This window comes from Protobothrops mucrosquamatus, unplaced genomic scaffold, assembly GCF_001527695.2.
Source record: "Protobothrops mucrosquamatus isolate PMUCROS unplaced genomic scaffold, P.Mucros_1.0 scaffold1510, whole genome shotgun sequence".
Lineage (NCBI taxonomy): Eukaryota > Metazoa > Chordata > Lepidosauria > Squamata > Viperidae > Protobothrops > Protobothrops mucrosquamatus.
Window position 1 is genome coordinate 209199 of NW_015387682.1, and position 23824 is coordinate 233022.

Genomic DNA, 23824 nt, shown 5'->3' on the forward strand with positions numbered 1-23824 from the left:
CTTTCATCAACAGAAAGTGGCTGATCTATCAACTTAAATTTACAATAATAAGGCATTTGAAGCAGAAAGCTAGGTTGAGAAGCCCATTCTTAGTTCTCCCATGTAAAGAGGAAAATTTGTGGGGAGGGTTCAAAAGAAACAACATGAATTTGTTTCTTTGTTCTCCTGTGTCTCCTATGCTGTATCTATCTCCTGGGTTTTGCTTTTAGATTTTGCTTAGAAAATGAACATATACATGGAGAAAGGTGCTGTTTTTATTAGTAAATTCTAGACAGAGTGAACTTAGTTCTAACAGAAAAAAGGTGATACTTGAACCAGAATAGCAGTGTAAATGCAGGAATGAAGAAACATTTTAACACATCTCAATTCTAATGTGATATAGCCAAGAAAATCTGTGCATATAAGTGAGCTCTACATATAGATTTCAGCTCATTAAAGTAAAGGGGAGAAAGAAGAGGTTATCAGTCTTAGATTGTAGAATGTTGACTAACAAAAACATTTTTCTCTTTCCCAGAAATCAGAGATGATAAGTGCAACAATACCTGCCATACCAGTGCCAAGTATGTATTACATTAAACTAGCTAATGAATCCATACTTTACTTGATCCTGACCCTAACCCTAATATTTTCCCTAACTGTAAAATTTAATTTGAAATTATTTGCAATTAGAGCCAGTTTGGTGTATTTGTTAATGCTTCAGGCTAGAAACTGGCGGACTGCGAGTTCTACTCCTGCCTTAGACACAAAGCCAGCTGGATGATCTTGGGCCAATTCCTCTCTCTCAGCTCCAGGAGAGATGGCAATCATTTCTGAAAAACCTTGCTAAGAAAACTTGATCTTGCAATTGCAAGTTATTAAATAGGTCATGTTATTTATTTTTTTACTTTTCTACTTGCCCTTGACTTCCACCACTCTGTGCCTTCTCTTTCTCCCAATCTAGTGCAAGAGACTGACACTTACAAATGACTTTAGAAATTAGACAAATAGCCACAGGCTGCTCAGGCTGCAGACTGAATATGTTCAGTGTGGCAGAGAACTGTTTTTAATAGAGAAAACATTTTCTATTTTTCATTTCATAATTAATGTTTAATTAAATACACACGTCATCTACTTAATATGTAGTAGACTTTTATTATGACCCTGGTCAATGAAGTGACTTTTTTATAATATTTTATTAGTTTTCTAATTTTATATTTAGGTATTTAAAAAGCAACATGGTGGCTGGGTTAATCAATAATTCACTAACATACAAAAATCTTTAGTACAAATCTCAAGTTACAACATCAAATATTTCCTCTCTTTTTCCCTTAATATCTACTATCTCATATTTAAGCTAATACAGTTCTTATTATATCAAGTAAAAACATCATTATTACATTTATCAATAAATTTTTAGCTTCGATAAAGTGACTTTATCTGGTGCCAACTATCTTAGGTTTTCCAAGCATGCCATTTGTTTTTTATCAATTGCAAATTATATAATGTGTCTTGATTTTCTATTATAGCTGCTTTCTTAATCCGATTGGTCCACCATATTGCAAGTGTGCAGCTGGGTTTAAAGGGAATGGTACATATTGTTCAGGTAAGTGGGATTTATTCTGTTGAAGAGTTCGTGCAATTTTTGACATTCACAAAAAATCTGATCTAGCAAGAGGTGGAATTAATATATTATAGTGAGTTACATTAAAATATTAATTAAAAATTAATTTCTAATGTATTTCTTTTAAAAATAAACTTTGAAAAATATTGATTTACTAACATTCAGGCAAAGAAATCTTTGATAGCTAGTAGATATTGGAGGATGTTTACTCTCTGACAATTAATTGTAAATAAATTAGAGGTCCCAATATTATCCAGAGAAGAGGGCAGGTAGGAATCAGGCAATTTTTAAAGTCTAAACCTGATTATACATGGTTAGTGTCAGACATTTCAGGACCTTGGACAGATCCCTGAAAACAAATACCTTGTTCAGTAATCTCGAAATATTTTGTGATTCTTGTATTTCTCTCAATTTCTCTTTCACCAAACAAGAAAAAAAAATAGAAAGACATTCTCTTGAGATAAGTCAGGTTTTGATTATGTTACCTTAGCAACATTGTATTTAGCCCTAGGATTTCAAGACAGTATCTCAGCCAGATATTGATCAAGTTGAACTTTCATATATTTTTTTCAAGATTAGCCTGGGCCAGCAAGTTATTTCCACATGCTGAAAAGTTGAAGAGTGTGGAACCATAATGGAGTTTAGACTAAAAAGTTCTAATAATGCTGTACAAAGCTCATGGAGGTCTCTTGCTAGATATAAATTGAGGGGTTGCAGTCTTGGGATGGTTTCTTTCTGTAATGTCTGTGCTTTTTCAAATATGCAAGTGGAGCACCAGCAGAGGAAACAATAGGCACCTTTACAGAGTAGCTGATCCTACATTATATTTCATGAGAGAGTAACCCTTGCCTGTAGCTAATTTATCATGTTCAGACTTAAATACGAGATAGTAGATATTAAGGGGAAAAGAGAAATATCTTATTTCTTCATCTAGACAGCTTATAGCAAATTCCTTACCATCCAGAGGGATCCCCTCTCACACCACTCAATACATTTGTCCTTTGAGATCTGTCAGTTAGTTTTCCCATAAAGATGACACACCACAATTTCTGGGATACTGTGATTAGTAAAGACATGGCCATCCAGTCTGCAGTAATATTTATTTTACATATACACATAAGGGATAAAACAAATTTATGTTCACATTTATATAACAGAGGTGCCATGTGCTTGCAATGCAGACATTGTTCTGTAAAATTAAATTTAAATTTGACCTATCTGAATTTGCTTTGAAACGAAAGGAATTTAAGTGGTGAAAACATTGCAACATAACTTCGATTCTGCATGCTCTTCCAGCTATTAATGCATGTGAGAACAACAATGGAGGTTGCTCTGCCAAAGCAGAATGTAGACGTACCACTCCAGGAAAGCGAGTATGTGTTTGCAGAACAGGTTACTCTGGCGATGGAATCGCCTGCTTTGGTAAGTTCTTGTTCTATATCTACCATATTTTGCACTTTTCCAAGACTTGAAATTACTCCATCTTGTTAACATGACAATGCCCCTTTCTCTCTCTCTCCCTCCCTCCCTCCCTCCCTCCCTCCCTCCCTTCCTTCCTTCCTTCCTTCCCACTTAATTACAATTTGAAGATCCTCTGTAATTAAGCATCTCATCTTAGTTTTTGTTAACTGAAGTTGAAACTTATAAGTTAAAGGTTCAGGACACATATTTATGTTAATCAATTGGAGTTATATGAATTGTCATGCACTTTTTATCAGTAATGTGTTATGCAATCAATTTATTGAATATGTTTACTTATATAGAGACAGATACATAAGCACATACAGATATGGTATTTATCAACCAGCTGTTAAGCTGACAATACATTGGAGCAACTTTCCCAACCTCTTATCCCTTAAAGGTATTAGGATGGTAGCCTTCAGAATGTCAAGCCAGATTTAAGAGTTAAAGCACTGATTTAGGAAAAGCTGCTGTGGGGTTGACTAATTTTCTGAGGAAAGGCATTTGAGGTTTTTTGGGGCAGGGAGATGTTATGCCTTTAAGTCACCAATGACTCCTGGTAACTTCCTGGACACATCCCTGCAATTCTCTTGGCAAGTTTTTCAGAAGTGGTTTGCCATTTACTTCTTCCTAAGGAGAGAGTGACTGGCCCAAAGTCACCTAGCTGGCTTCCTGCCAAAGATAGGACTAGAACTCACTATCTCCTGGTTTCTAGCCTGATGCCTTAACCACTACGCCAAACTGGCTCTCAAAGAGAACATCCATTGCTAATATTGTTGCACTGTGTTCGTCTGGTTTAAGAGATTATTTGAGCATTTGGAAAGCACAAATGTTACAGGTCGAACCATTTCACTATTTATATAGTGCCTCAATTGTACTAAAGTGCCCCCATGTGTGTGAAAAGCTTATGGATATGAAAAGTTTACACATCAGAATAAACCTCAGGAAAGTATGTAGCATCTGTATTACAAATACTGCAGTCATTCCCAAACTAGGAAGGATTTTCTTAAGGAGCTATGATAAGTAAAAAAGCAAAAATAATTACAATAAATTATCCCTCATTTAATCTAAGTTTCATGAAAGTTAAAATATTAAATGGGGTTTCCTCCTTTTTTTATTTTTTAAAGAAATTAACCCCTGCCTGGAGAAGAATGGAGGATGTGATAAAAATGCAGAGTGCACTCACACTGGACCCAACAAGGTAAAACAGAATTCCCATCTTGTATTAATTGTGCATTTCACTGCATATTGTAATAGTCACTCTGTGAGTGAGATGGATGATCTTCAAACTTGATGTACAAATAAATAAAATATAAAGTAGTGGCAAATCACAGGCTACAGTTTGACAGTATAATTCAATGCAGCTGCTGTCAACTGAGTTAGGACACTTGTTCATTTGGCCTGATGTTCTTGCTTCTGATTGACAGTGCTTCCTTGTCTCTTTCATGCTGACAGCTTGTTTGCTTCCAGGGATCAGAGATCTTTTCTGACTGGAAGTGTCAAGAACTAAGCCTAGGATCATATTTATCCAAAGAAATGATGAATAGAGAAATACGATATGCTGAACTAGATGGACTGCACAAATACATAACTAGTAGTTCAGGTATAATCTAATCATTTGGAGTAAGGAGAAAAACTGAAAACAGAACCACAGAGACTTGACCCCTTAGAGAAATCAAACAGAAGAAAGTGAACACAAGAACTTACATGGATCAGGGAATAAAATGCTATTCTTCTCTATATTTTAACCTGGATTATTTCCTTATTCCGACAGGCAGTATGTAACTGTTTGGATGGATATTCTGGAGATGGGAAAACCTGCACTTACAACAGTGCCTGTACAGTGGTGAGTCTCCACTTTGACTGGCACTGACCTTCATACATGTCTTCCACAGTTCAGGCAACAATCTCTATTACAAGTCAAGAACTGACAGCTTTTTTAACCCCCATTACATTGGCTACTTTTACTGATATACAAACTATAAGGAGAAGTGAGAAAAACTGCTGAATTTGCTCTGCTTACAGCTAAAATTCACTAAAATAAGACCAGGAATTTGATTCTGATGCTGATAGTATGAAGCTAATGCAACTGAAATGTCTTACTGTCTTTGTTTTACCTTTTAGAGTGCTACAACTATCTCAAATATTTTCATTTTTATTCCTCCCACATCATGATTTTGTTAAGCAAAGCAATGCCACAGGGGGGCACGCTACACACTGGAGAAACTTTCAGCAGAAATGTTCTAGTCTGGCATTCCTCCTGCAAGCTGCTTTGTGCTTTGTTGTGCTTTCCCCCTGCCCTTATTTCAAACTTCTTTTCCTGATGCCTCCCTGTTTGTTTGAAGGTGATGGGATCTGCAAAGAGTTTCAACAAAGGATCTAGCCCTTGTCCTTTCTACCATCCTCTCCTTTGCATCCTTCATTTTTTTATAAAAGAACTGACAGGGATAATTACACTTTCTTAGTGGCTCATAACAATAATTAATTATTCCCTGAAGTTTGGGAATAGTTTGGGTGCCACTGAAAGATTTAAAAAAGAGCATTCCTGTCCATTTTCCAGGTTTTCAACAGAGATTCACAAGCTGTGGTCATGAGGTCAGGATGACAGCCTTGTACAAGATAAAAAGATAAACAAATAGACAGAGTTTTGTTCATATCATCGTGGGAGCCATCTTGACTTTTTTTTTTAAATCATACCCTGCAGATACTATTGCTTCCCCTAGTATCTGGCTGGTCCTGAGTGTTTTTTATCCTTAGTGCTAGATAAAGTTGGATTTGAATGATCCAATGGACTTCTGTCTTTTTTTCTTACTTGAAAAGCAAACCTGCCCATGTGTAAACTTGCTTTCAAAGTGGCAAAATGTCCCTTTTCCCCATAATTCAGCTACCTAAAGCTAAAAACATTGGATTGAAATACATATTTTGATACAGAGGATTTTAAAGATCAATATTTAATTGAACCCAAATTGCAAGAATCCCTTGATGGACTTTTCCCCCCATTTTTATTTTTATTTTAAAAAATTCTATTTTATAGTTCTTCATTTTGCCAATTTCTTTGGCAAACAACATGTTTGTTTAAATTTAAATTACGACATGACATCATTTTTAAACTCTTCCCGTATTCCTCTCAATTTGTCCTTCTTAAGGTTAACATCACAGAAAACTTTAAGAAAATAAGTTGTCTTTTTCAGGTAGCCCATAGAGATCTTTCTGTAAAAATGGACTTAGATATACACCTGGAGGTGTTGATATGAAAGTTCTGGTTTCATATTGCAGGCCATATTGGACACTTTGAGAGCATTCTTTTTCTTATATTTGGCAGCCAGATTTTACAAACGATAATAGAAATAAAATGTAGTGTAATGGTAGAAGTTTGTAAAATATGTAATAATTTTCTATCAGGATAGCTATTCCACTGGTTTCTAACTGACAATCTTAAATGTAGGTGGGGAATAAAGAAGAATTAACAAAGACGTGTGTGTGTGTCAACATTATCATACAAATCCCTCTCTCTTTGAGGGAGCGGTTCAGAAATGTGAAAATTAAGGCTCCATTTTAAGTAATTTGTATGACGGCATCAGTGTATGCCTGTCATCATTTTGGCGTCAGCATGTTTACTATAGATGACACTATTCACAATTTAATCCTTGTGCAATGCCGTGAAAGAATTTCCCAGACAATTAGTATAAAATAATTTACATTACATTACAATAAACACTTTGCATCCCAGATCTGTTTCAGGGGATTACTGTGTTCTGTTTCAAAAGGATTGTGTTTGCCCAGTATTCCTGACTAGTTGATATTCAAATAATTGTTTTAAAAAGTCTCCCTTAGCAGTTCTCCATGCTTGCTCAGTTATTTTCTACCCCTGCGGTGACTCTTCTTGCAGTGCCAGAGAAGAACCAAGAAAATGAATAGAGTTGTAAAGGTTGAATCATGGCAACTAAGCCAAACTAGTCCAAAGTTTGGTCCAGTTGTCATGATTCAACCTTTAGATACCTTTGGCCTGGATGACTGAGTCTTCCTTGACATATACTAGAATTGCAGTTTTCATCCTGTCTTCGTTATTAATAAAATATTAATATTTGTATCTATGAAAGAGCTTCCATTCAAAGCAATGGAATCTTAAATCAGTTTCATTTTAGCTGGCAGCTCTTCCCCTTAGTTTACACATTGAACTTTGTATTGAAATTCATTGAGACAAAGTATATTTTAGCTGATGTTCTTTGCTTCCCTCTTTATCAGAATAACGGTGGGTGTGGAGAAAATGCCATTTGCAATGATACTTTACAGTCGGAAAGGACTTGCACCTGTAAAGCCAACTACATTGGAGATGGGTTTATTTGCAGAGGTAGCATCTCCATGGTGAGATATTTTCCTTACTGAATATTTGTGATCAGGTATTTGTGCTCACTAGCAACAGGCCAAATAATACCAGAGTATGGGTGAGAGATCACAAGAAAGCACATTAGTAATTGACCAGTTATAATTACACCCCTAGTGAGAACCTAAGCCTAGACTTTGGAGCCTAAATCTAGAGATCCAGGGATCCTCTAAATGAGAAATGTTGAGGACAATTGCAAGTTGGCTTGGTATCAGCCTGCATGGGCTAGTGAAAAGCATGGTTGCTATTTATCTATTTAATTTCAAAAATATTTTGTAATATTTTATAACCAAAGATGTGCATGTCTTTAATTTTTAGTCTGCTTTTCTAATGCCAATAGTCCTAATCCCCATGTTTAAGGAACACTAGACGCATTGGATTCCAATATACTTAAATAATAAAATTGCACACACACAGGGATAAACCATCAATTTTGTTAAAATAAAAGTTATAAGGCATGTAATGCAGTAATGAGACGCGAGAGGCGTAATGTTAGCTAAGTTCTTCACAACCCAGTGCAACAGAGCCATCTAAAAGGTTTATTAAAACCATTGTAAACATGACTTAGCATTTTCTAGCAAGGTCACCGGGATACCTAGTAACACTTTATACCCAACAAGCCTTAAGACAACTTGATCCATAGAGAGATCTGTGAGGATATCAGTTTCTAGTTCAGAACATAACTCAGATCTATCTGTTTCATACCTCACTGTAGAAATTACTTCTGCAACCATTTCATATATTTACATTTTTGGTGTTACTGTGTACTATTTTATTATTTTAATTTTTTTAATATTATTATTACAGGAACTTTCAAAAGAGCTCAATACTACTCGGCTTAATGGGAAGCTAATGGTAAGAAAGTCACAGGCTGTCTCTTCCCAGTGTCTCGACTTGTAGGAAGCATTTTTAAGGATTTTTTTCATATTCAATAACTTTCTGAGATATATAAAAATGCCTAAAATATATATTGACTGAAATATGCATTTTGTTTCCCACTATTATAGGATGCTTCGCTCAGAGATATTACAGGAACAGGCCCCTTCACTGTTTTTGCACCGACCAATGAAGCCCTTCTAGCTGAATTACAAGTAAGTCCACAAAAGCATTTTGATGCTAGATGGGACATTCACCAGGGTTCAGTGGTCATAAATTTTGCATCCTGTTTCTATGAAGCTGCTTGGATTCCAGTTAAAAAAGGAACAGAACCCACTGCGGGAGACTCCAATGTGAGATCCTGGAGTCTCATTTAGAAAAGATCTATGAGTTGGAGTCCTAATAATATAATGGCAAAGCTAAAATATAATTGTTCATTCTTTGCTTTCTGCCACTGTAACACAGTAAATCATTTTTGAAAAATTATTCTTCAAGATCACCGACTGGGTTTCCAAAGGTGTGATGCCCCAGATTCTGCGTTATCATATTGTATCCTGTACAGGATTGCTGTATAATGATCTGACTTCAGATAAAACTGTCACCACGCTTCAAGGAGAACCACTCAAGATCACATTTGCACAGGTAACCAATTCTCATCAGTGGGGCATATAACCATACCTTCATTGGTCTTTCCAGGGATAAGATACAATATTGAAATATGCTATATGTAAAATAAGAAGCTTGAAATTATGGTTCAGTGTTTGCAGCTACCCAGAGAAATATTATGAAAGTTCAAAAGGGAAAAGAAACTGGATCCTTTCTGGATAGAATTGTACAGTTTTTGATTTGCTAAATCTTCTGAAATACCTAAGTCCCTATAATTTTAATATTAAAATGTTGGGTCACCATTCCACTCTCTTAGATTGGATTTGGGAATATCATGTTTTTTTTAGTTGCAGACACTTCCCTGAATCAATATGATGTTAAGTTGCCTCTTCTGAGGAGTCATAATCCACAGAACTCTTCTCACAACCTCTACCTGCAATCAATGTTCACACTTTAGATGCAAGAACAGCTCCTGTGCATTTAAACTGAGAGAGCCCATTCAATAGAGCAACACTTGCTCAAATGTGTAATCCTTTATTTGAACTCCTCTGCTTGTAATGCTATGTTCACTTGCTCTTTCCTCCTGGCAAACATGCTGAGCAGCACTGTACACAATACTGAAAGGAAAAGTGGTTTCTCCTTTAATTATTTAATCAGCAATAAAATTGTCTACCTCACTTTATTTCAGGATTGTGGAAGAGCTGTGTTACTTCGTACTGTACATTTTTATTTTTTTAGAATACGGTCCTTTTGAATGGCAAAGCAAAGATACTGACCAGTGATATAATCACCACAAATGGAATAATCCATATCATAGACAAGGTCCTGGCTCCACAGAAGACTCAAGAATTTCCTTTTGAAAAAGGGAAACCTGTAAAGGTGCACTCAATATGCATTGAAATTATCAAGTAATTAAAAGCTGCTGGGTTATAGATTACAATGTTGTTTGCTGCTAACACATGAGCCTGTTAGAATAAAATAAAAATCTTAAGTAATAAGGAAAATGAATTTTGAAAAAAAGCTTCCTCAAGAAAACACTGATGAGACCTCATTGTTGCAGTTATCAGTTTGTGATATAGGACAACTATATAAAACACAGACATGTATATGCTGCTTACACACACAAATATACATATTATGTGTTTATTTCATTTATTTATCAAATTTATATACTGTCATTCTATCAACATTAATCCAATGTACACTTTTATCACATGTAGCTTTTCCGAAATTTCAATTTTCCCTATGCAAAATATAGGCTTTCCAGCAAAAGACTGAGTTAGTAAGAATCACATGCCTTGAGAGAGATGTCAGGTAATCCAGGTTTTGAACCAAGATGTTCAGTAACAAAGATTAACATTCATAGTTTGTGTAACCAATGCTGTCACAAACAAAAATGATGTGAATATTAAAGCCCATTGATAGTTGTATCCTAACTACTGAATCTGTGAGTTAAGAAACACACAAACACAAACATACACACACACAAACACATCAGGCCAATACTTCTTCATCTAGCATTTTGGATCACACTGACATAATGGAATCTCACAAGACATGACACTGAGAATCTTTTTTCTTTGTCAGCCTCTAACAACCACTTTTTTCAACATGATAGAAGTAATATAAACTAAAGATTAATAGGTGGAGTAGACGCTTCAGATAAAATCAAGAATAGTTTGATGATGGTAGAAAAAGATACGCCTTCACAGCCTTTTGGCTTCAAAAATCTATTCCTGTTTTCACTAAAATGCTGCCCACTGCACCAGTTAGGACTATGTGTTCTTTTTGTTCAGTCGCTAAGTTGTGTCTGACTGTGACCCCATGGAACATAGCACACCAGGCTCCCCTGTGCTCCTCTGTCTCCCCTAGTTAGGACTATGTGTTAGAACTGGTTCTATACAGTATCCTCACAGCAAGTAGTACAATATGTATATTCCTTCCTCTCTTGGGAATCTGCAAAAGCAACTATTCCCATTTCCCATTTCTGTTAAGATATTAAATGAAGCACCTACAACCAAAAATATTTCCTGTGATATATTTCTGAAAGCAGCATTGCATTTTATTCATAGTGTGTTTCTTTTCTTCCTAGGAAAACCTAAAAATGATTGCAGCAAAAAATGGGTACAACTTGTTCTACAACCTGATAGAAGTAAGTCTACATGGTTGACTTAGAGTTCAAAATCATATCTCTACTTAATCATTGTTTGGAAGTTTATATGGTGGATATGCCTTAATTGACTGTAGATGTCAAAAAGACCCCATTCATTTCTCCCTCTGTTTGCTCAACATTGCATTGAGAAAGAAAATCTGGTTCTTTTTGTCCTCTTTTAGAAGTCAGGACTGATCAATGTTATTAATGATCCTCTTCATCAACCAGTCACTTTGTTCTGGCCCACTGACAAAGTAATCAGAGCTCTGCCAAAGGAACAGCAAGATGAACTACTTACAATGTCAAACAAAGAGAAACTACTACAGTACTTGAAATTCCATATCATTGGGAATGCTAAGGTAGGAGTTCTAAGATCACAATTTCTGGGTGCTTTATAAAATAAACGTAATGGAAACTTTCTATTTTAAACTTGAATTTCCTCCATCTTTTCCCTATATCTTCTACAGATTTTAGCCTATGCCCTCCCAAGCTCAGATTCTCTGAAGACTCTTCAAGGTTCAGATCTTAGTGTGAAATGTGGTGATGATGACAACAATAGCGTGAGTATTTCTTATTTTTAAATAGGTTGATTCATGTTTTTATTATTTTACAGCATCAAAAATAAATGACATGGTTTCAAATAAGTACAAAGGACAATCAAGTATTTTCATTCTACATATAGTAGCATGGAGGGGAGGAAATGGACCCATATACTTTAACCAAACTTCTTAAGGGTCTATAAAACCTTACTTCTGGCAATCAAGGTGTTATATAATACTAGATTTCAAACAATCTCTCCAAACGTTTACATAATTACCAAATCTTGAGGACAAAAATCAGCCCTTTAGAATCTCAAAGAACTAAATCCAAGAAGGGGAATTAAATTATCTCAATCACAATATCTGGAATTTACTCTTCAAAACAAAGCCCCCCAATACACAATCCAAAAGGATACTATGAAACTTAAAAGATGATGACAGTATCTGTAATAGCAACTAACCACTCTTGCAGAATTTACACACGGCCTCTTACAATTCAATGAGAGAATTTTGAAAATAATCAAAAGCTCTTTGCAAACATTGGAAATAAAGGGTTTTCTTCCTCATGCACAACTATATGTGGAGAAGAATTAGCATGCAAATGAATGTCTTGTGGTCTTTGCTTTGGGATTGGGAAGGCTGATTCTACTCATACCTTGTGCCTTCTAACAAGGTCCTGAAAACTCTAGGACACAAGTTGCAAATTACTTTATACCATAAACATAGAGGAAATATATCTTCAATTGGAACAGCTTCTAAAGATTTGCAAATACAACAGATTGTGGTGTTGCAGGACTTCATACAAAATGGCTCTGAAAGTCATGTATAAAATGGTTTAACTTGGAACAATGAATAAGGCAAAAATGCATGATGCCCCCTTCATTGTTTAATGTATTTATCAATATGTGTACAGTATAATTAATGCTTGTAATATTAGAGTATATGATTTTGTTATGTTAATATATGTCCTTTTACATGCAGACAAAGCCATGTTTATGATTTAGGATTACTTGCAGGGAAAGTTTCAATGGTTGTATTATATAATATAATATGGATCTGAAAATTAATGTATCAAAGATGATGATGATTAACAGGGAAGATGAACTGAACAAGTACAAGCTATACATGAATGATAAACAATTACAGGTTGTCCTCAACTTGCAACCACTCACTTAGTAACCATACAAAGTTATGTTGGAACACACACCCCAAAGATACTTACAACCAATGGTGGGATTCAAATATGTGAACAACCAGTTCTTTGTGTGGATGCCACTTCTGGAAGTCCATTCTGGGCCTGGGCAACAAAACATTAGCTACCGGTTTTGCCGAACTGGTGTGAACTGGCTGAATCCCAGCACTGCTTGCAACCCAGTTCCAAAGTTCCAACAGCCACTCACTCCTGCAGTCATGTGACCACATTTCAGGCACTCGACCATCAGCCGCACATGCAGATGTTTGCAGTATCCCACAGTTACATGAACATGATTTTTGCTGAAAATCAGCATTTATTTCTAGTTGAGAATAATAGGTTCATTTAATGAACATGGCATTCACCTAATGACCATGGTGATCCCTTAATGATCGCTGCAAAAAAGATAATAAAATTGGGTTTAGTCAGATGATGGCCTATGGCTTAAAACTGTAATTGGCAGGCTATATTACAGTCATAAGTCGAAGAATGCCTTGGTTTCTTATGCTCCCTATTACTTGCTCCTTTTCTGTGCTTTGCATAATTTTGTTTACTCCAAAACAAAATTGTAGGATGGGGAAATATGTGACTACATAAGATTTCTGACTGTAAACTATGCTGGCTAGGATTATGAAAGTTTTATCCAAAAATATGAAAACTACCAGATTGTCTAGTTTAATCTTTTTTTCTCTTTTTCCCTAATCCTGTCATTTTTTTCTTAATATCATCATCAATTTACATCTATTTTTAGGGTGAATTGTTCCTTAATGAAAGGAAATGCAAGATCATACAAAGGCATCTAGAGTTTGATGGTGGCATTGCTTATGGGATTGATTGCATGTTAGCTGATCCCATCCTTGGTGGTCGTTGCGACACTTTTATGACAACTGAATTTCCGGTCAGTCCTTCTGATGAAATGTTGTTGCTTTTCCAGATATCACATGAATCCAAAGCATTTGCTTGCTTGCTTGCTTTCCATCCATCCATCCATCCATCCTGTCCCAGAACAATAAAGCAGTCTGAGTTTGAAAGTAAATCAGAAAAAAATACTAAAAAAATATTCAAAAAGAGACTAATACTCTTGCACAAATATATGTATAGGATTTAATAATCATAATGAGGATAATAAATTAATAATAACTGACTGCCTGTGTGTGACTGATACTTATTTCAGTAGCTGCTCTATTGTTTCTGTATGTATAAACACGCATCTATGCTTATCTATTTATTGCTCATTAAGGTGGGATTCATTAGATTATATTTATATATTCTTTTCCTTTAATTAAAATATTTAACACCTTGAGTGTCCAATTTTTAAATTTGTTTATCTCTATTGTCTCTTAGAGAAAGTTCAGAATAAATCTCCTTTCCCACAGGAAGGATTCTTTACAATTAATTCCACAAACTTATTACAAATTTATCTGGATTCTTAATCCGCTTATAATTTTCTGTAATTAAAGTCTTAATTAGCTTTGTGCTGTTTATTTAATTTTTTTAAAAGTTCTTAAGCTTGTAGTTAAAATTTTATTTCATTAAGCATTGAAGGGAGACTCACCTGGTGTTTTCAGACTTCAGGTCTAACAAGCAATTTCCAGATATAATTAGAAAAGGAAGCATGTGATCTTAGTGTCCTTTTAAAGGCAACAACTGCAGCTTGAGCAAGATAGCTATTCCCTTGTCTCCCAGAGTTCTAAACTGGCCAAAGATTTCTGCCTTGCTGTTTCCCTGTGAGGACCAAATGTCTGGAACCCTTGAGGATGTGTCCTGTCCTTACCCAGAGAGTTCAAGGAGCCTCTCTATTCATTGGCTCTTCATTCTTTGCCACGGTCTCTGGCTCTGCTTTTAATGGGGCCATCTTCAGGGCGCCATTTTTTTCCTCCAGAAATCCTTGGCAAGACTTTTGGAAATAGTTGGCCAATGCCTACTTCCAAAAGATGAGCAAGAGTTACAGCTGGTTTCATGCCTAAGGTCATCCTGGAATGCGCAATCTTCCATTTTCTAGTCTGGGATCTTTCACCACTACACTAAACTTGCTCTCATTGCCATATAGGTGGTCATGTTTAGACCAAGGGTTAAAGTAGTTATGACATTTCTTATGTCATTTGGTCCTTCCTAGTTGTTTTGTTATTTTAAAAAACAACAGCATTTAAGTACCCAGTGTGCTAGCTGTTGCTGTGGCTTAACAAGAATAATTGTGTTACATGTTATTTTTCTACAAATGGAAAACATTATGTGTTTTCAGTGGTGTTAGACTCTATTATAAAGGCAACTTGATGAAGTGTAATGCTTTCTTCATTCTTTTCATTCATGTATCTCATTTACTGGACTTGCTTTTTGAAAAATTTTCCATTATGCATTTGAGTTTCCTTGTGGGCTAGTTGTCTAAGCATAGATTCTGCCAAAGTCAACCAAAAGCATTGAAGCCTCATCAAGGTAGGAGGCTGCATTTCCAACTTGTCATATATTTTAATTCTTCTTGTATTTCTGTGACAGTGGTTTGTGCATTCCATACATTCTTAATATGAAGAAGACTGATAAAAACAAAATGTACTGATTTTATGGAATTTTTGCAAAGAGCAACAGCTAGATTCTATATTGGCATATGGAAATCTCTACATCTATCTATCTATACAAGAGCATGATTGCAAAAATAAGGGGAAATTATGTCTATTGTGTATTTCACAATGCTGAATTGGGTAGCTCATGCATTAATGCATTTACATTGTGGGCATTAAGAAGTATGCGTTTTTAAAAATTGGTTAAATGTCATTTTAAGTATTTGGTCTAAAGAATGTGCTTTCCTTTCTCAATAGGGAGATTGTATCAACTGTTTCAGGAATTCTCAGTGTCCTGGTGGAAGTAAAGTAACGGTAATTGTGACTGTACATTTTTTTACTCAATTTTTAAATAATAAATTGATATTTTTTTTAAAAAAAAGATTCAGAGAAAGTGAAACAAAACTCCCAATTTCTATTTCTTTACCATATTTCCAGATATCCTGATAAATCACCAAATAAGTGGGGTAAATATCTGCCCCTATATGTGAATATGAGCAGGGAGACATAAGATGTGTTATACACCTTCATATAGGATTAGTGTACCATAAAGAGCAAAAAAATAAAAACCGCCACACAAATCCTCCCCAAATAGTCATGAAATCTGGAGAAAAATCAGTACTACTTATTTGTAAATCATTATGACTTTATTATCCAGTCTTCTGTGGTACTAAGATGTTGAAAGCATTGGGGGGGGGGATCATACTATCTTGTTGCTCTGAACAAATCAGAGTGTGCAAAAAACTAAGTTGTTACTTTTCTTAGCTTTGTCCCATTTGGTCCCAAGATCAGCTTGTTTTTTACTTGGCTCACCTAGTTCATGGGCTGATTGGGAAGCTATCAGGGTCTCATGCAATCAGGGTTAGTCAGCCAGTTTGTTGCAGAGGCTGACCCTCTATTAACATTGAGAGGGAGTAACTGGCTCTCACTTAGCTGGCTTCCATGTGAAGGAAGTCCTAGAACCTGGATCTCTCTATCCCTAGTCCAACACCTTAACCATTGCACCAAACGTTTTCTCATTACTAACAAAGTAAGTACTTACATTGTTTGTATACAGTAGCTTGGAATTCATGCCAACAGCCAAAGAGAGATGCTTATGCCTTATGAGATGCTTATGCCTCCTAATTCCCTGGTTGGTTTGTTTTCCCATTTCCATATACAAAATCATAAGGGAGACAAGCAGCAATGTGAATACACCATCGGTCACAGGACCCTGCCAGGCTGTCGGAGAAGTTGCTCTTTGGCAATGAGGATACCACAATGCTGTAAAGGATTCTTTGGAAATAAATGCCAAGGTAAGATTCTGCAATCTTAAATACTTGACCTTTGATGAAGGACTATGGATATCTACATAGGGTTTTTAGCAGGTCTAGGAGTAGATATAATTCATATCTAGAAAAAGAACAAGGGGAAGGTTGCTCCACTGTTCTAGTGAAAACTGGATCCCTCTTTAGCTGTCTAAAAAAAAAAACCCTCTGAAATATCTTACCACATTTCTGCCACATAGTGTCATTCTGACCTTTAAGCAGAAAAGCTGGTGTGTCAATCATGTAGCATATGATAAAGGCAGATGGTAGATTTTTTAAAAAAAATCTAATAAAGTGAAAAGTTGCTACTCCTGGTATAGTCTTTTCATTCTCACACACTGAAGTATGTTTTAGAGGATTTTCAGCATGTTTCAAAAATAGAATAGGTCCTTGAGTAGTGGAGGTACTGAGTCAAAGGAAACATGAAGAAACCCAATAGTAGCCAACTCATCTTTCTTTAAAAAAAATGTCATTTGTCTTAGATCACTTTGTTTAGATCAGCCATCTCCAAAATGATGTTCCTCAATTATGTTGCATTAAAAGTCCTTTCATCCTCAGTCAGATTGGTTGTGTCAGTGAAGCAAAATCGGGATTCTAGTGTAACACATCTAAATAGGTCAGGTTGGAAAAGCTAAGGTTAAACTAGTTGAAGATTTTTGTTCAGCTGATTCAATTCTTTGACTAGATTGATTGAGCTTTGTAGTGGGGGAATTGACCTACCTAAGATCAAGAGCTTCTGGTCTCTTCTCTGTATAATTAACTTTTGAAGACACTGAAAGGATTAACGTTCTTTGCCTCTACTGGACTAATTTCCATAATTAAGGTCAAGAAAGAATGTTCTTATAAATGAAATGTATATTGATTCCAGTGGGCATCTTATCTGCTTTTTGCAGACTGGGATGAAGCTCTGCCCTGTATTATATCTTCATTTGAACTCTCTAAAATAATTTCAGAATGTTGGTGTACTCACATAAAAATACCAAACTCTCTTTGAATGCAAATTCTCTGTGCCCAAAATGGCATCCCGCATTGCGAAGAGGAAAATATCTGCAAGATTAATGGTAGCTCCCAGTTTATATAAGTGCAAAACAGGTTTGTAGAAGTACAAAAAAAAAGCAGAAAAACTGCAAGATTGAGCATTCTTTGTAGCCTTGGAATGCTAATAGAATACTAACGTGAGAAAAAAGGGTAAGGAAATAAGAAATAAAATGGAACATCTTGGAAGATAAGACACAGGTAGTCCTTGACTTATGACAAGGCCAAGTTACAAAGGCCTTGAAAAAAGTGGCATGACCATTTTTCACACTTACAACCATTGTGGTATCCCCATGGTCACACTATCAAAATTCAGATACTTGGCAACTGACTCATATTTATGACGGTTGCAGTGCCCCAAGGTCATGTGATCACCTTCCGACAAGCAAAGTCAACAGGGAAGCCTGATTCACTTAACATTCGTGTTACTAACTTAACAATTACAGTGATTCACTTAACAACCATGGCAAGAAAAATTATAAAATGGGGCAAAATTCATTTAACAGCTGTTTCACCTAGCAACAGACATTTTGGGCTCGATTGTGGTCATACGTGGAGGAGTTGGAAGATTTAATATGAATATAATCCCACACTGCACTATTCTATTGCAGGACATTCCCATTATTGCAAATTTCTGTGCCCAGTGTGTTGTATCTGATCCTCAGTTCTTGATATACTCTTTTGAGATGTTTAATATCTGAAAAATAGGCTGTACAATTTTTAGTTTCTGTGTGTATTCATGATAGAGACTGCAAATAGTTTGATCTTTTGCTAAGGGAAATTAATGGGATATTCATGGTATGAAAAAGGAGTTCCTTCCTGTGGAGCTAGAAATCCTAACTGACTAAGCTTTCACCAACTTAGTGGTCACATAGAGTGTGGAGTGGAGTGGAATGGCATGACGTAGAGAGGATAGGATAGGATAGGATAGGATAGGATAGGATAGGATAGGATAGGATAGGATAGACCTTGGAGGCCTTCTAGCCCAGCCCCCTGCTCAGGCAAGAATCCTTATACCACTTGAGACAAATGGTTATCCAATCTCTTTTTTAAAATTTCCAGTGTTGGAGCATTCACAACTTCTGGAAGCAAGTTGTTCCACTGATTGTTTTAACTTTGACTAATATTTTGGACTTTGGTCTATAGCAGGGGTAGGCAACCTTGGCTCTTTTATGACTCATGGACTTCAACTCCCAGAATTCCTGAGCCAGCTTGGCTGGCTCAGGAATTCTGGGAGTTGAAGTCCACGAGTCATAAAAGAGCCAAGGTTGCCTACCCCTGGTCCATAGAATTGCCAGTCAGCATGGACCCAGGAATTATGGCAGTTAAATCCCAATGTATTATGAGAGGGCATAGATGGGGTAGGTTTTTCATAAATCTATATGTGTAAGGATTGACTTATTGCCACTTACTCCTATTCAGCTTGTCCAGGAGGCCCAGAAGCTCCTTGCAATAAACATGGATACTGTGATGAAGGCTATGCTGGCACAGGACAATGCATTTGTAATGCTGGCTTCAATGGGACTTCATGCGAGCTCTGTATGCCAGGAAGATATAGCTTGGAATGCAAAAGTAGGTTACCTGTCGACTTACAATTAAATAACAAATATACTGTAACATTGAGCCAGAATAGGAGAACTTGCATGATTAATCGGATCAAATGTCTAGCCTAAATCTGGGAGAGCTAACTTCAATTCTTCTAATTCAAACAGGAACCATAATCCATAACATATCTGAAACAAATACTGTAGGAATGCTCCTGACCTAAATTTGCTCTGTGCCTGGGTGAGAGATTTCTTGTAAACCTGCATATCTTGGATCCTATGGAAGATGAAATGAACATTTAAAAAATAATAATGAAATGTCTAGATAGCTTTTAGGAGCTGAAATATCTCTATTGTATCATGTTTTTTCCTCCTGTATTTGAGATTTGTTCCCAAATATGCAAAAGACTATAAAGTGCTTTATGTACAAGCAATTTTCTCTATATTTTAAAAAAACTAACCTATTCAAAGGAGTTTCTATTGCAGAGATTCTTTAAATTGTGATGCAGTTCCAATGCAATTTTGGGAAAAGATAAATTTAATGTGGTTCCAATGCTATGGGTTATCTGTCTCTGAATCACATTTTGTCCTTCAAATCTGTACACTAAACTCTATTTTCTAGAGTGTATTTTCTATTTTCTAGAGTGTATTTTCTATTTTCTAGAGTGTATTTTCTATTTTTTTAAAGTGCTAGGACAGCCTTCATGTGAGCCAGAAGACAGTAATAAGCTACATGATTCAGGACAAAGCAGTTTCATATGCTCATCTCAATAGCACCAAGAAATCTGCAATACGGATAGCTATTTCTGTATAGACCCCTTTAGATAAAGCCACACTCAGGATCATTGAATTAATGTTCTATTTATTGGGATAATTGCCTTTCTCAAGACTAACTAATGATCCTAAGGCAGAAACCGAGGTTATGAATTACAGTATGTAGTCCATGTGGATTATTCTCCTAATAGTCTAATGATGTTCTATCCATAGTCTGCGATTGTACAGCACATGGACAGTGTGATGAAGGAGCTTCTGGATCAGGACTTTGTTTCTGTGAAACTGGATGGACTGGACGGCTCTGTGAAACAGAACTAGGTCTGACTACAGTATTTGATCATGTAAACCTGTTGCAGCTTGTACAGAACATTTCATTTTGCTTTTGTCTTTAAGACTGATCAAATAGCTAAATTATGTTCCTATATTGATTTCATTGATTTCAACTTAAAGAAAACAATATTATTCTCATATTTTTATTGATATTGAAGTATTATGAGATAAGCCACTGACAATTATTTCCCATTGCTTCCTAAGGTACCGTAGGTAGATGGATGGATAGATTGATAGATTGAAACAAAAAGAGTGCAGCCTTTCCTCATTTGGTATCTTCAAGCAAATGTAAATCTAAAAGTTGCATTTCCCAATTTAACAGATTAGGAAAGGATGATTTATGATATATCTATACTGTAAACATTGATTCTTTAAGCGAATGCAAAACAAAAGTAGTAGTACAACAAATACAAAAGGTAAATACAATTGGCTTATCAGAACCTGATAAAGACTATATCAAAGTTTAGATTATCTGCATAATACTTCCTTCATCAGGAAAATCAGCCATACACCCCATGCATTAGTGCTGGTCAGTGAGATGGTGAAGAATGCTCTGCCCTAAAAGTCTTACAAATAAATTGGATGGTAAGGTAAACATATCCAGCTGCTCAGATTTATGTAGCACAATTGTCCCTATCTTTTCAATAAAACTGGTTAAAGAAGAATCTGAGAAGCTTGATTTTTGGTTGTAAGTGGCTGATAAGGTCTTGACACTCTGTTATACAAATAATGGTCATTTATTATTAGATTTCTATGCCATAACAACCAAATCTAGTATGGACTGGTTTTAAATGTCAGGTTTTAAACAAGTGACACATTGAGCAACCTGTGATTCATGATTCTCATGTTATCTCACAAATCCTTTTTACAGCCCTGTTTCCTACATAAGATATTATCTTGACAGACAGTTCTGTGTTCTTTTGAGTAAATTTTGAAGCAATGGCCTGCTATCCGAGTAGTTATTGTCCACTTATATACAACAGAAACAACAGTTGTAAGATAGATGCCTCATATCAACAAATAAAAACTTGAGCTTAATTAGTTCATTAGGAAAGGACTACTCTATCTGTGCTGAAAAATCTGTATGAACGCTAGATAGCAGTAAAGAGAGTTTTATCTCTCCCTTCACAGCTATTAGTTTTTTTTAGGATTTTACAGTTAGATCTGATTTGAAGCAAAAAATCATTCTGTTTATGTTTAACTACAACTATTCGTCACAATATATAAAGCAGAGACAACACAGCAATAATTAAAGCAAACTTTTGCAATTGCATTTTATATAGTTAGTCCTCGACTTACGGCCACAATTGACCCCAAAATTCCTGTTGTTAAGTGAGACATTTGTTAAGTGAGTTTTGCTCCATTTTATGATCTTCCTTGCCACAGTTGTTAAGTGAATCTCTGCAGTTGATAAGTTAGTAACTTGATTGTTAAGTGAATCTGGCTTCCCCATTGTCTTTGCTTGTCAGAAGATTGCAAAAGGTATTCAGATGACCCCAGGACACAACAACCGTCATAAATATGAATTTTGATCACATGATCATGGGGATGCTGCAAAGGTCGTAACTGTGAAAAAATGGCCATTAGTCCCTTTTTTCAGTGCCATTGTAACTTTTAACGGTCACTAAACAAACTATTGTAAGTTGAGGACTACCTGTGTTTGAATTTGATTTAGCCACTAAGTATGGATGCAATAAGGCTGCCCATTCTTTTTATCTTTGAAAATATTTATTTCACTCTTTTACTCTTTAATGTTAGACTTGAGATTATGAGAAAAACATGAATTTAAATTATGGTTTTTAATTTTCCTTCACAGCTTCAACTCCCGTATGTTCACCCAGTTGTTCCGTCAATGCAGTATGTAATGCTGATGGTACCTGTCAGTGTAAGCCTTATTATACTGGGGATGGACTTACATGTACAGGTAAAAATTATTCTAAGCACAAAATAAAGATCAGGTGTTCATCAAACTTGAGGAATGCATTTTTAATTATCATTTTATCATTTATTTTTTCATTCCTGTGAAAATCTTTCTTCACAAACTCCTCTGTTCTCCACCACTCTTTTCCCATCCTCACGAAGCTTCTATGTAACATTCTAAAATATGAAAGTAATCGTATGTGGTATTTTAGTGAGCTCTGAGTTAGCTTTCAAGCAAGAATATATTCACTTTACAAACAAAGAGAAACTGTGTGTTCACTTGAACAACTGGATTACAAAATGTAATTATAAAGCGGATGCCACATGTGGATTCTTACCTGAAAAAAAGCAGATGTTGAGGGGAAAACTGTACTGTGCCTCGATCACCTATTATGGAACAGAATGATCAGAACATTAGAAGTTCTGATCAATAGTCTTGAATATCTTCAAACACAATAGTGGACTAGAAATTGTTGCTTCTAAGTTACTCTTGACTGAACTATGTAATGTTGAAAGTTGTCTTTCGTTTTCTTCATTTATTTTCTCCTCTCCTTGTTTTGGTTTTGTTTTGGGTTTTTTTGTTTTTGTTTTTTGATTAAGCACACTACAAAATTTGACCTCATACAGTAAATACAACCAAACCCTATTCATTTGAGTTCTGACTTTTCTTATCACATTTGTTAAGTGAATCACTGCAGTTTTTAAATTGATAGCATGGTTATTAAGTGAATCTGGCTTCCCCATTGATCTTCCTAGTCAGAAGTTTGCAAAAGATGATCACATGACCTCAGGACACTACAACCATCACAAATATGAACCAGTTGTCAAGTATCCGAATGTAAATCACATGACCATGGGGATGCTGCAACAGTCATAAGTGTGAAAAATGGTCATAAGTCACTTTTTTCAGTGCTGTTGTAATTTTGAACAGTCATTAAATGAACTGTTGTAAATCGAGGACTGTCGGTATTTGTTTCATCTTCTGCTATGTTTATCTTTTGTTTTGTTATTTCTGTTATCTTCTATTTGGTTGATATACTTGGTTTATACTGGATGGGAAATATGCAGAGCAGGGTTGGGCAGTCCTTTGATGGATGCTAACTTTTTTTCTCCTCGGGTTTTTGGAAGGAGTTCGTTCCAAAATTAAATTAAAACCCACAGTATACTAAATTATCTTAAGCTTCTTCATAAATTTATTTATAAATCTGATTATGTTTCTTATCTTAAAATGACAGAGGACCTTTGCCAAGGGCCTTAGGGTGCCTCCCTCTGATGTAGATCTCCCTTTATTATAGAAATTGATCTGTGTTTCTCTGCATTTCACAGCTGAGAAGCTTTGTAAGACAAGCAATGGTGGATGTCATAAGAATGCAAAATGTGTACAAATTGATGTGAAAGTCAATTGTACATGTCAGAAGGGATACCAGGGAGATGGCTTTACCTGCATGGCTATCAACCCCTGTACTGACGGACTCAATGGTGGATGTCACGAACATGCTCTCTGTACAATGACAGGGCCAGTAAGTATTATGTCTTTAAACATTGTTGT

General features: G+C 35.7%; 1 protein-coding gene across 1 annotated transcript in view; it reads left to right on the forward strand.

Annotated features, from left to right (window-relative positions):
• The window catches only part of STAB2 (stabilin 2), a 92807-nt gene that overhangs the window by 58120 nt on the left and 10863 nt on the right, over positions 1-23824 (forward strand). The window contains exons 40-59 of the mRNA XM_029285325.1: positions 515-560; positions 1506-1582; positions 2897-3022; positions 4189-4262; positions 4836-4907; positions 7307-7426; positions 8253-8300; positions 8453-8536; positions 8817-8963; positions 9666-9806; positions 11020-11079; positions 11262-11438; positions 11547-11639; positions 13562-13708; positions 15624-15680; positions 16537-16660; positions 19130-19279; positions 20239-20343; positions 22172-22279; positions 23602-23795. Of these exons, the coding sequence (XP_029141158.1) occupies positions 515-560; positions 1506-1582; positions 2897-3022; positions 4189-4262; positions 4836-4907; positions 7307-7426; positions 8253-8300; positions 8453-8536; positions 8817-8963; positions 9666-9806; positions 11020-11079; positions 11262-11438; positions 11547-11639; positions 13562-13708; positions 15624-15680; positions 16537-16660; positions 19130-19279; positions 20239-20343; positions 22172-22279; positions 23602-23795 (2150 nt within the window). The remainder of the gene's footprint in view (positions 1-514; positions 561-1505; positions 1583-2896; positions 3023-4188; positions 4263-4835; positions 4908-7306; positions 7427-8252; positions 8301-8452; positions 8537-8816; positions 8964-9665; positions 9807-11019; positions 11080-11261; positions 11439-11546; positions 11640-13561; positions 13709-15623; positions 15681-16536; positions 16661-19129; positions 19280-20238; positions 20344-22171; positions 22280-23601; positions 23796-23824) is intronic.